The following is a 13,631-nucleotide window of genomic DNA, read 5'->3' on the forward strand; positions in this document are numbered from 1 at the left end:
CCACTACTGTATCATGTCTAGATGAACCAACCGTAACTGAACTTCACACAATGACGGTATTTCCCCTCTTGATTCCTATCTAAAAGAAGTTTAACGAAAATATTAAAATGGCACTACGGGTTCATCAGTGAAGTGGAAAGGAAAAAGGGAACAGAAACTTCTCCCCGAATCGTCACCTTTGAATCCTTTCCTACAGGTACATCTGAACCAACTGTAACTGAACTTCACACAATGGCGGTATTTCCCCTCTTGATTCCTATCTGCAAGAAGTTTAATGAAAATATTAAAATGGCACTACAGGTTCATCAGTGAAGTGGAAAGGAAAAAGAGAACAGAAACTTCTCCCCGAATTGTCACCTTTGAATCCTTTCCTACAGGTACATCTATATCCATTCAACAGATCCTCACAAGTTGTAACTGAACTTCACACAATGGCGGTATTTCCCCTCTTGATTCCTATCTGCAAGAAGTTTAATGAAAATATTAAAATGGCACTACAGGTTCATCAGTGAAGTGGAAAGGAAAAAGAGAACAGAAACTTCTCCCCGAATTGTCACCTTTGAATCCTTTCCTACAGGTACATCTATATCCATTCAACAGATCCTCACAAGTTCCTCCATTCTGGCACGGGTTTGATTTACATTCGTTTCCTTCTGTTGAACAGTAATCGCCGATCCAGCCTGGGTCACAGACACACTTGTACCTTTAAATGCAAAAACAGCAGTAATTTTAGAGCATTCTGAAACAACTCCTCCACCAGTTTCTCCTGGAGAGAAAAACAGAAGAAGTCTCTTTAGGAGAGCTCTAAATTATGTTTGGATTGCTTACCCCAGCTGTATAGTTTTGAAAATACCCCCCCCCACTTAAAACTACACTTTCCTCTGTCAGAGTTTTCACAAAGCGCTCAGTCAACCAGCAATATGTTTCTGCTTTGATTAGACCATCTCAACACATTTAAACAAGACAGGAAAAAAAAATAATTAAAAAAAGTGGAGAGGAACAATAGGTTCCAAAGATAACTAGACCAATTTAATACAAAGCCGTGGTTACAAATGAAAACAGCTGGCTGGGAGCAGGAGCAATCTTCTCCATCATGTTTCAAAATCTGAAGTAGGGCAGCACTCCACCCACATGACGTAGAGCCAAGGACTTGGTGAATCACCCTGGACTCACGCCACCCAAAACACACACTGACCTCCCTCCCTGTCATGCAAACGAGACTTATTCTATCTGGCACCCAGAGTAACATGTACATGGGCATAAATATGAACACAGGTGACAGATGATAGACAAGATGAACCAAAACATTGGTTTCTCAAGCTTCCAGAGAGGCTGAATTAGCAATAAAGGCAGTCTTCCTGCCAACTCCAGGGAAAGTGCTGAATCCTGCCTTACAGGGCACTTCCTTGCCCAAGTGCTGACACTTTCCAGGATGCGGGACACGTCTGGGAGGCACTGCTAATCCACCTACACTTGAGAAGTTTCACAAACACAAGCCCTACCTCCCCAAACCTGCCGACTCCACTGGCCCTGTGCTCCCAGACTTGTTACTGGCAAAAAGCAGCGTGATTAAGGGCTCCTGAAAACAGCATTTAGTCTTCCTGGATGGGAAGATTCAGAAGCAACTACTGCCATCAAAACAGCCAGAAAGAGCTTTCCTTTTATTCTCTCAGGCATGCAACAATGTGACTAAAGTTAGGGAAATCTCAGCCTTGGACAAACTGTTCTAAGTCAAATATAGCTTTATCTCCTGGTGTAAAAAGTTGTCTGCCTCTTCCTTAGTACTGAGTAGTTGGGTGGCAATAACAGCAGTAGCAACAGAGATTCTTTGTTTGATGGAATAAATCCCGCTGGGGATAAATACCCTTTGGGGGTTCAATTTGGTACCACTTCTTTATTTTAATTGCATTCAGTCTACTCACTCGAATTACCAGACCTTCCATTTAGATGGTGGCAGTCCACTCTGCGCTACGTGTCCATGCAAAGAAAGCAAAGAATACAAGGCACGACAGAAAAACCTATGCTGAAATAGCTCAGACTGCAGCCGGTGACTAAAGGTCTACACATTACTGTGACTATGTCATGGGCAGCAGATAAACCTGGATCCTAATCTAAGAAATTAGAGAAAAATCAGGAACTTCAAGTCAAGACAGAACTCTGGGCAAAGCAAGGGAAAAAAACAGAGTACACAAGGCAGGAGGTAAGTTTAATGTGACCGTAAGTACTTACCCAGTAGCAATATGGGTGCAGTTGCCATGTACACAGGGATTACTGAGACAGCCATCTGCCTGTGACTGACAGTGAGGGTGATGGTAGCCTTCAGGACACACACACCGAAAGCCATTGACCTCATTTATACATGTTCCACCATTATGACAGGGGCTGGATGTGCATTCATCAATGTCCACATTACAACGTGGGCCTAGAGAAACGACAACGCTTATTAAATAGTATTTCTTAAACGAACGTTTGCTGCACACGTCTGCCAGAACACACCGAGACACAACTCAGTAAAGCCAATGCAGCGGGACAGAGCTTGCATGCCTCCGTGCCGTAACTGAAGTCAAGAGAAGCAGTTTTGAAAGCTGCAGCACTTGTCTGTGCTTAGAAAACAGCACTTGCACTCAACAAGTATTTACAAACTATTCAAGAATCTCACCAGAACTCCACTAAAAATCACTGGTTAATATTCATTAGGAAGGCAAAAATCACTCCACTAGTTGTATCATGCTTGGAACAAACCTCTCGAGCTCCACTTGTCACAGCCCTGCTCTTCTGCTTTGAAAGTACCGACCCTTTGAACAACCAATACTGCCATACTGTCTGCAGTAAATATAGTTCTTGTGGTTTATTGCGCAAAAGGGACTCTAAAAAACACCGCTTCCTGTTTTGCCTGCCTCTGATTACGACTGCAAGATCCTTGACGTAGTGACCGTAAGATCCTGTGATGCTGGAAAGCTAAACACAGTGAATGTTGCAGTAAGTTGAAAGCATTTTTAACACAGGAAAAGGACACAGTAACGAGACACCATGCAAGCCAGCTCTTTAAATACTGGAATATGCCAATTTAAGATATTACTGGATTATTTTAACAGAAAGAAGTCCAGGAGGATAACCAGTATGGTATGCCAGCAATGAAGAAGAGTGAAAGGCAAGAGTGATCAGAACCATGCCTCCTCCTGTTCCGTGGACTAAAGAGCACCACCACGCCAGAGCCAAAGGAAGTAAGAAGCATCAGAAGTTTACAAAGATGCCGAGAGAAAAGCACAAGACACATGAAACCTCTTAGTGCTATTTCTAATGATTTTCAGATCAATTCTACTTAGAATCATTCACTAATAAACAGTAACAAACCTGATGAGAAAACTCTTATAAACAGTGCCAACTGCCTTACAACAATTATTTAATGAGTGCATTGTCCCACGTGGTTCAAAACATATTAAGTCCATTATAACCAGTGCTGAGATGTGCTTTAGTCATCAGAAATAGTCCTGACATAGATCTACAGTTCAAAGTGTGGATCCAAAAGTGCCAAAACGCTTCTTTCTTTCTTTAGGCCCACTTTTACTGTATTAGATAAATCTTTATGATTTAAATAAGAGACAGAAGAGATCACAATACAAAAGAGAAGCTCTGAAAAAAGCAGGTTAGTCAGTTGGAGGCTTCGGAGTGGAGAGCAGCTCATTAGAACACTGAATTAATGCTTTGCGTTGACAAAAAGAGAAATGCTGTTCATGGTCAAAGCCCAAGGTACTGCCTAATCAAATACCTCTCTATATTGTCCACAGTCTCTCTGTCCCTGAAAAGAAGCTGTAAATAATAAACCGAAGTCACATGAGTTTATTTGTTATAAACCCAAGAACCATGAATTGGACATAATTACCTAACAAGAATGGCATTTCACAGCACAGATTAGGCCATTTTTCTGCTTGGTAGAATTTGCTGTAATCTAAGATGCCAAGATTCAAAGATTAGAAGGATTTACCGAGATATTAACTGAATCCCTTGCAATCAGCATGCAGAGAACAGCTTCCTTAGCTACCCAGATAACTATCTTTAAAACAACTCGAAGCTATTGGGTAGCTGATTTACCTGTAAATCCAGGTTTGCAAGCACAATTGTAGCGATTAATGCCATCAATACAGTCCCCGTGAATGCACGGGTTACTTGCACAGTCATCAAAATTATTTTCACAGTTCACTCCTGGAAGAAAAAGTTAGAGGAATAAGGAGGATCAGTCTTACAAAGACGACAACAAAACTATTTCCCCGACATAGCCAAAAACAAGAATCCCACCTGTTCAAAGTTACCTACACACTGGGGCAACTTAACAAGTGATGATACTGAAGCACTGAGACACCAAGGAATGTCACCTGAGTCACCGGGTGCTGACTGAATGACCCTGAACTAGTACAAAATGTTTAAACAAAAGAATAAGACATTTTGAACACCATGCCTGGTAGTTTTTTTCCTGTATGTCTTTTTTTTTTTTCCCCCTGCGTGCTTGAATTTGGGGAATAAAGAAGAGGCGAGTTAGGCAATCCACACAAGCCCAGGAAAAGTAACGTGAAAATGATACTCTCAAACCACAAGCTTACGTCTGTATGTAAATTTAGCACACACCAGAGCATGTTAAGAAATAATTAAACGCTTGAATTCTGTTAGAAACCAATCCTTTCGCTCAAGGTTTAGTACCTGAAGTTCCCAGCAAGCAGTTGCACTGATAGCCATTCACCAAATCAATGCAGCGCCCTTGATGGAGGCAGGGATTGCTGTGGCATTCGTCTATCTGCTCGCTGCATATGGCACCCATGTAGCCAGGATTGCATACACATGTGAAAGAATCAATCCCATCCTGGCATTCCCCGTGATGGCAAGGATCCGGATCGCAGTTGTTGATATTCTCCTCACACAGAAGGCCAGTAAAACCTAAGGAAAAATGACGAACGGGAGTAATTTAAGAAGCTACCTGGTACGACGCTGCAGTGAATATAATGCAAATACAGAAAGAATCATGTTAAGAATCAGAAAAGTGGCAGACAGCACAAAGGGTAACTGGGCATCTCAACGGCTGCCCGTTTTCCAGCCCTGGAAAACAACACTTCCACTGCTCACAGCAATACAGAGCAATATCTTGCATTGAGAAACCTTGCACTGGAAGTGGTTACCTTCAGTTTATTCAGAATAGTAGCAACCAGAGGAAGCATGTAAATCTCCATGAGAAATATTTACTCACATCAGTATAAACTATCTGAAGGCACTCTCCTGTCATTATTTCCTCTACACAATACCATGGGGGCTGACTTTTTTTAGTATGAGAAATTACTGCTAAGATGCTGCAGAAACCTTCCCAAGGGAACTCCCTTGGCTCATGTCAACGCCTCTGCAGTTCTGCTCATGAAAAAGTTTCTTGCTCCTCTCATTGGGAAACCTTTCAGTAACTTCACTTGAGCACCAACTGCAAATTTATGAAAGACTGCATGCAATCTCTTCAGTTAGGAGCAATGAAACAAGCAGCAATTTGGCCTGTTTCATTCTGCTTCAGTTGGGAAACATCCTGAGCAACAGAGGAGGACAGAATCTATTCAGCAGAAGGGCTAAAACACAGGTTCAGGAAGTTAAGAGCAATAAACAATTCCCCCGGGAGCCCTGTTTTCCAAGATGGAGCAGAGCTATATGAAAGAGGGACAATTTAAAAAAAAAAGAACGATTTTCAGAGATAAGGTTTAGGAGCAACAGCTCACGCTGCCTTCCAGCAGCTGAAGATTGAAAAAGGCAGAACTTCAAGTTTCAGACACCAACCGGAGACTGATACAAACCAAGCTGCAGGGAATTTCAACAGCTGAAGAGTGTTTCTCACCTGAGTGTTATAAGTGGATAACAGGCTCCCCATTTTTCATACAGGTTTGTGGTTATTTCTCTGGTCAAACATACCAGGTGACATTTCCAAGTTCTGCGAACGTATGCATGGATGAATGGGTGTGGAAGTAGGTGGGGGGAGGGAAGGGAAGCTAGTTAGAGAGATGGATATAAAAAGATGTTAGGGAAGGAAGAATAACAAACCGGTAAGAGGACGAACAGTGGCAAAAAAAAAAAGAAAGAGGACAAAGGCAAAGAAAAGAAGAAAGACCTAAGACAACTCAAGAAAAGAAAAGCCATGATCTACCACTGGGAAGGAGAAGTGGAATAATGCCAGAGGGAAAGAAAAGACAAAAAGCAAGCAGTAAATAGAGCTATCTGTACAGCATTTGGCCAAACATTTTGCAGTTTTCAATCAATTCGGCAGCTGGCGATTATCATTCAGGGAACACACATCACTTGCAATATGAGATTAATGGAGTAAGAACACAGTAAAACATCATTTTCCAGTAACTGACCTGTCCCAGGGATGAATTTCACATTTCAGTCTTATAGAAGGCTGTCAATATTAAATATAATACTTAGCATACATTCTTTCAAAAAATTATTACCTTGACTCCTATTGTAGCTCAACCAAAACACTTAAAAAGATCAGATATATTTCTCAACCTCTTAACTGAACATACCTTATGGATTTCCCTCTTTGCAGATGACAGTCAGACTAGAAAAAAGCCACCTGAGTACAGAACATTAGAATCTCTGGGACAGACAGAAAAGCGCCCTAGCACAGAGTCCCTCTTCCACTTTCAGCCAAAGCACTAACCAAGGACCTTGCTAAGAGGTGCCGCTCCAGTAACACACAGTTGGTTGCTTTCAGTCTGTTCTTTGAAAATGCTCCACACATCACGTGCCTTCATGGAAGTAGTAGTCTTCTCACCTGGGAAACTTTAAAATTTCTGTACTGAAGCAGTTTAGTGCCCAAATTCAAGGCACAGTTTTCCACCTTGTCCTCCACTACATGACCCAGAACACTCCGAGGCTGAACAAGCTCCGCATTCTCAACGAACGGAAGCAACCAGCCCACACACCAGCCTGAGGAAGACTTTCTAAGACAGTTTCCAAGTTTGGAGAAGATTTGAGCTGCTGCTTCTTTTTGCAAGTGTCAGCTTATTCTGTCACATGCAGTAAACAAAATTCTGACAACAAAAGATTATTCCTCTCCTGATTAGAACTACTGCATTCCTCTACTTTCAACAATTTCACTGTTTCTTCAGGCACTTTGAGGAAGGGAGAGAGGGTGTGTGTGAAAAGACCAGGGAGGAATTTTTAGGCTAATCACTTCTATATTCTGTACAGTGGAGAATAAATTAGTGAAGTCAAATTTGCCCTAACAGTGTGATCGTTGGAATGATTCAAAATGAGGAAAACTGCACACAAGTCCAGTCAACCTAATAGCACATTTCTGGAACAAATGTAGCTCCAGCAACTGTTCAGCCTCTTCCCTAAAGGAAGAGCAATGAAAGGCAATGCGTTCCATGCCTGAATCTGCACCACAAGCAATGCATCAGGCACCATTAACTGAAAGCAACCAAGAGCCACTCCTTACTGAGAATTAAGGGTGTAACAGCTCTGAACCCTTTTATTTGACCACATGTGAAAAATAAGATAAAATAAATCTACATCACTCCTAGAGGTTTGAAGAAAATCTCCTAATTAAACCTGGTGCTTCTGTGTAATTAACCAAGCAGTAAAAGAATTTAGTACATTCAAAAAAACCCACCACCTCAGTTCCACCCACAGCTTTGTCAAAATTTCTGTGTGATGCTTGGCAAATCATAGAATGTTCAGGGTTGGAAAGGGCCTCTAGAGATCATTTAGTCCAGCCCCCCTGCCAGAGCAGGATCACCCAGGGCAGGCAAATCATTTAACTGCACTCCGGCAGGCAGCTACTGTGTGGCGCCTCTTGCAAGGGACACAATTGTAACTACATTTCAGTCTTCCACTTTTGACATAAAATAGCCTGACACAACAGAAATCGGAATACACAGCAGTACTGCTCTGTCCATGTCTTGTTCTTCAACTGTATACTATATAATCTGACTTGGAAGAAAGAAAGGGAAGCCAGAGATAAAAGGCTTTACACTGCAGCTCTTCCACTTGTGGATTCCATAGTCAATACAGAAGAAGCTGTCACCTTCCAGGAAGCAAGAGAGGGGGCTGAAAGGAGGCCAGAACTCCCATAAATTGCGAACTTACTGCTGTCACAAGCGAAAGGCTTTCTGTACTCAAACACTATCTTCTGCTGCAAAGGAGTAGACAGAGCTTCACAACAAGCAAGCAGTATTTCAGAGAAAGGAAGAAAGAACGCTGACGTTTCTTTGATCACCCCTTTATGTGATTAGGTCACACGCCATCTCCAGTCCAGGAGCTCTGAAGACAGGACTAACCTGTGGCACACTGGCACTCATAGCCATTGGGATGGTCGATGCATTTGGCTCCGTTGAGACATGGTGTGCTGGAGCAGTCATCTATATCAATCTGACACACGGCACCACTGAATCCTGGAAGGCAGGAAAAAAAAAGATGAAAATCCAGCAGTATTTTGAAGTAGTTAATCTAAATAGCTGCACTATCAGGCATTCTTTATTAGTAAGTCCTTGAAACCACCCAAATCTAAACTCACTTGCATCATTAAGCACATACACCACACCCTGGGGGCACTGGTTCCTCGCCCAAGCCACCAGTCAAACCACAGTTTCTATCCTTCAGATCAAAGGAGCCTCAACTTGAAAACCGAGATGGCCAAGTCAAATAGAAATGAAGCCGACTGAGCACAAGTGGTGCTCACCACTGGACAGTGTGTCTGTCTGTAAAACTGAGAGGCCACCAATAAAAACCTTGAAGTAATCAAAGCAAGTAACTTTAAATGAAACGATAACGCATACATCACTAGAGTTACCAGAATATCACTAGAATTACCAGAGCAGTATGGAATGTGGTACAATACAGCACAGTGTATCTTTCAGTACACTTCTTGAAGTAGTTAATGAACTATCGACAGATTATGTCAGATGATGCAAATCCTTAGGCACTTCAAGAAAAAAATAAAAAAATCCAGGTATTTTTCTTGGAGGAAGGAACCAAAGAAAGAGCCAGTACATCATTAGTCAATAAGAAGGGGTCAGGTATATTCTGAACTCAAAACTTTTTGTAAGCCGTCAGGAAAATAACTGACGTTTACCCTAGAGCTAACACAGATCCCTCAGCTCAGCATTTATCCTTCCTTTCTGAAGTGGAGACCCAATCCAACTCCCTTCTCCAAATCCAAACAACATAAACTGTGCTAACACAAAAATATCTCAGGTAACTTCATAAAGACAAAAAGCCTGCAGAGGCTCTGCTTTTTTAAAATGTATTTAGAATTATTCACCTGTATCTCACTGTGATGTACACAATAACAAGTTCATGCTGCCAACTGCCCTTCAAGGTGAGATGTCCAACAGTCAGTTACAGGCTCAATACTCTTGCAACCAGTGCACAGCTACTCTTACCAGTGACTGCATCTCACTCACTCAAATAGATGCTGCACTAAGACAACAAAAACTCACAAGAAAGACACCACAATCTCTCACTGCCTGTCTGTGCAGTTCTTGGTGAGGTGTAGCAGGAAAAGCTTCCAGAAATAAGTACTTACCGGGAGGACAGACACAGAGGAAGCGGTTGACTTTATCAAGACACTCTCCGTTGTTCACACAGGGGTTACTTAGACACTCATCAATATCTTCTTCACAATGAACACCTTTAAAACCTGGTTTTTTTAAAATAATAAAATAAATAAGAAGAGGTGGCCTTAGAAACTGCCCTTGAAAGTGTAACACCAGAGCTGAAAGTCAAAGCCTCTTTTCATTGCACATTTGCAGTTTGGACAGAACTTACAAGGTAAGAATATACACCAGAGGTAAAAAAGCATGTAGAACGTGTATTTTTCACTGTTGCTAAACATGCTGGCTTAATCAGTGGTAACAGAGTAACTGTGTGCTGAATTCACATCTGATGTTTTCTTCCACTTGATGAGAAGAGGTTATGTTTTAGCACTTTGGAGGATAGGAATGTATTTGTGTATGCACCAACATAAGACAAAAGGTAAAGAAACAAACACAGATAATTTTAGCTTAAGGCTTTTTAGCTAACAATGGAGTAACAGAAGAACATTAAGAACGGTGAAATATATGAGACTAGAATTCCACCTCTCAAAACAGTTTAGTTATTAATAAAAACTCATTCTAGTTTATATGGTATCAGCTGATCACCTGCAGGGGTCACAATTCTTTCATTATATTTTATAACATGCTGCAACCGACAACTTGCATCCCTTTCTTTTTTGACCGCTTTCTATCAGAAAGCAAAATAGCAGACTACATAGATCATTGGTACACTGGACACAATTTCCATCGAGTAACTTTTTTACAGTTATTTCCTCAGGTCAGTGGAAGCTTGCATCATTCAGGGTATTTTAAGCAGAGGAAAAATCCAGAATCAACATGTGCATATCTGGAAACAGTCATTCTTTTAAAGTTCACACCTGCTTTGCTTTCACAAATATAAGTTTCTGCACATGCATTTTACCAGATATAGTAGAAGAAATGTTTACATATACTGCAGCTAAGAATGCTAACTTCCTCTGCTGATCTGCAGACTGGTTTCTTTCTCAGTCCTCTAATTGCTTCCTCCCTGCCCCCCCACAAATGTCAAGTCCTCTTGGCTGGTGCCACCACATCAAGCTCTCTCACACAGTTTCATTTAGCCTCACCCCTTTGCAGTTTTGTGTTCCACTTCAGCAGAGCTGGCATTCCTCCCTGTGCTTTGCCTTCTGATTTTTTCCTTTGCTGGAAAACCTATTTCTGTCAGAAACTCCCCTCACCTGGCATACAGAGACATGTGAATCCTCCGATTTTATCCAGGCAGGTGGCATCGTTTTGGCACGGGTTCGAATGGCATTCATTGATGTCCATTTCGCAGCGAGGTCCCGTGTAGCCCTTCAAACACTCGCAGTGGAAAGAGCCTTCTGTGTTTACGCATTTCCCAGCATGTTCACATGGATTGCTGTTCGCTGCAAGAAAAATATATGTGTGTGTGAAAACTTCTCACCAGAGCAGGAAAGACACAGCATTCTTTATTAGTCACGGTCTTTTCCAGCGGTCATTCCTTTCTGGCACGTAATACCAGGGGAAGACTGTTCAACTTTCCGAGGAAAGGCTACAATTGGCAGTTACTCGCCTGTCAGAGGCAAAAGAAAGATTGCCATCATTACCAACAGACCAAAGGAGCAACTCTGGTCTGTATTACTAATAGCAGTTCTTTAGAGGAGAGTATCAACGAGCAGGGATTAGAAAATTAATGATGCTTTCAAGGCCTTATCTCTAGATCATCTTTTACACTTCACTCCTGAGGCTGACAAGATGCTGCCACAGCCACAAAGCAACGAGACTAGTCCTTTGAGTGTTTTCAGAAAGGAACAGCACTCTTGTCCAAGTTGGACTGAGGAACCAAACTCAAAGAAGTGCTTCTTTATCGTACCTCCATGAATGCTGGTTAGGTTATTAGCATCAGGCATCACACTCTAGAAGCATGAACTAGCACAGAACTATAATAAAGTCCAGCTACTCCCCAAACCAACACATCAGCATGAGAACTACAGCTTTAGAAGTCCACGTGGTCACTAGTCTTGGAAGGCACTCAAAAGATCCAGCCATACTCTTGCTGTCAAATAGCCTTGATATATTTCCACCCAGGCAGGAGCTGCAACAACTCCCACACGAACTGCAGTACTTACGCTGTTCGCTGCAGCACTAAGGGTCAATTTAATTACCGCGTCTGTTTGTGTTGCTCCTCGCACTATGCTAAAGCCCCGTTGTACAACTGTTAAGCATCTCGCTGCTTTTCACATGCTAGAGGCTAACAATTCAAACACAGCTATTCTGACTCAGCCCTCTGCCTCAAGTCTCACACAAGATTTAGAACTCATCTGACGACACTGAAATGGAAGCGGGAGACCAGAAAAGGAGTCACGCTTATGTTGAGAAGCTATGACAAAACATGTGTCCTTGCCCATATGTTAGTTCATAAAGCTAATGACCCCAACTCCCTGCTCATGCACTCCCAAATAACAGACAGAAACTCACCCATTGCACACTCGTCCACATCCTCAGTGCAGTCTGCTCCCTTATGGCCTTGAGGACAGGTGCAGATGTAGTGTCCATTCACAGGATTGGTGTCACACAGAGCGCCCTTCTGGCATGGATTGCTAACACATGCATCATCCAAGTGGCACAGAAGTCCTAGAGAAAGCATCCAAGAGTATGTTAAAAAAGCGAGATATAGCAGTCAGACTGCATATTACACAATCAAATGCTCTGTCCTGATATTTCAAATAGAGACTCCCACAGCCAGAAGCTTGACCAATATCTTACAGGCATCAACCTGTAGACTACCACAAGGATTTCATCATACACTTATATTTAAATATAGATTATGTAATTTCAGAAGCGTCTCCAGCACTTCTGGAGCAGTACAATGGCTTACCACTACCAAAATCTGTTCCTCAGAGCAGTTAATTAACTCTTCTCTCTAAGCAGCATGATGATTTTTCTGACAGCTGAAAATGCAGGTGCATATGAAGCTCACTTTATTAATTCGGATATGCTGATGACTTGTACTTCGGGCTAGCAGATAGGAGACCTTCATATTTTCACCTACCCTAACCCAGCAAATTTCCCACTAAGCCAGTACGGGCATCATCCTCACTCATACAAAAATATCTAAATTTGTCTTTTAGATTTCTAAGCGCAATTATCGTAAGTGGCACAGAGCAAGTCGCCCTCATGCATAACTTCTCAGGCAAATACAGGTTCTGCTAAGGGCTAGAAAAAGATCTGCTTTATTACAATCTAAGCTGTAACAGTTTGTCTTCCAGTTTAATACAAATACTTCTTTGTCCCAAGCTAGAGAGGTTTAAAAGGTCTTTGCTCGTGGACAGCACGTGTTTCCTTTTGTTCTTTCTGGTTTGGGCACAAAAGCATGTAAAACAACCACACCACTTTAAGCAAACGCATAAACTTCAGGAAGTTCTTCTATTAAGTGCGAGACCTGTGCAAGTTTTCTGTCCTTACCTGCCTTTCCTTCCGGACAAATGCACGAAAAAGAAGCCACTCGATCAATGCAAGTGGATCCATTAGCACAGGAGGCAGTGAAACAATCGTCAATATTCTTACTGCAGTCGTCCCCGCTCCAACCATTGACGCAGACGCAGGCGTAGCCTCCGTTGTGGTTGGTGCAGGTACCCCCGTTCTGACAAGCGTTGGGCTGGAGCTGACACTCGTCAACATCTTCAGTGCAAAACTGGCCTGATGCACAGAAAGAAAGAACCAAGTTCAAGAGAAGCTCAGGCGCTGCCAGAGCGGCATCGACAGGCTAGCAGCAAAGGAACTCTTGTCAGGACAACTTAATTCTTCCCTAGATAATTAGGCAACGAAGGTGATTGATGAGGAAGAATAAAATTATTGAGAGTCTTCTACCTACAATGCTCATTTTCATTCCTCCACGTATTTCCACAGACAGTCACAAATACTTTGGGTCTTGCCGGTCCCTCTTTGTTTTTGTTTTCAGAGATAAAATGAATATTCTAATAAAACACTTTAATGATCAGAGGTAATGGAGGGAAGAAAACATACGTATACTCTTTCTGAGACTTTTAAGGAAAAGGGCTGCTGAAC

At 42.1% G+C, this 13,631-nt stretch overlaps 1 protein-coding gene across 1 annotated transcript in view; it reads right to left on the reverse strand.

Annotated features, from left to right (window-relative positions):
- Positions 1-498: 498 nt before the first annotated feature.
- The window catches only part of LOC104270869 (neurogenic locus notch homolog protein 2-like), a gene marked incomplete at both ends in the record, with an annotated part of 44,758 nt that continues 31,625 nt past the window's right edge, over positions 499-13,631 (reverse strand). Inside the window, 9 exons of the mRNA XM_009865354.1 lie at positions 499-703; positions 2,230-2,422; positions 4,093-4,203; positions 4,696-4,929; positions 8,307-8,420; positions 9,554-9,667; positions 10,781-10,969; positions 12,042-12,197; positions 13,029-13,262. Coding sequence (XP_009863656.1) covers positions 499-703; positions 2,230-2,422; positions 4,093-4,203; positions 4,696-4,929; positions 8,307-8,420; positions 9,554-9,667; positions 10,781-10,969; positions 12,042-12,197; positions 13,029-13,262 — 1,550 coding nt within the window. The remainder of the gene's footprint in view (positions 704-2,229; positions 2,423-4,092; positions 4,204-4,695; positions 4,930-8,306; positions 8,421-9,553; positions 9,668-10,780; positions 10,970-12,041; positions 12,198-13,028; positions 13,263-13,631) is intronic.

The sequence above is a fragment of the Apaloderma vittatum genome, unplaced genomic scaffold, assembly GCF_000703405.1.
Source record: "Apaloderma vittatum isolate BGI_N311 unplaced genomic scaffold, ASM70340v1 scaffold13512, whole genome shotgun sequence".
Classification (NCBI taxonomy): Eukaryota; Metazoa; Chordata; class Aves; order Trogoniformes; family Trogonidae; genus Apaloderma; species Apaloderma vittatum.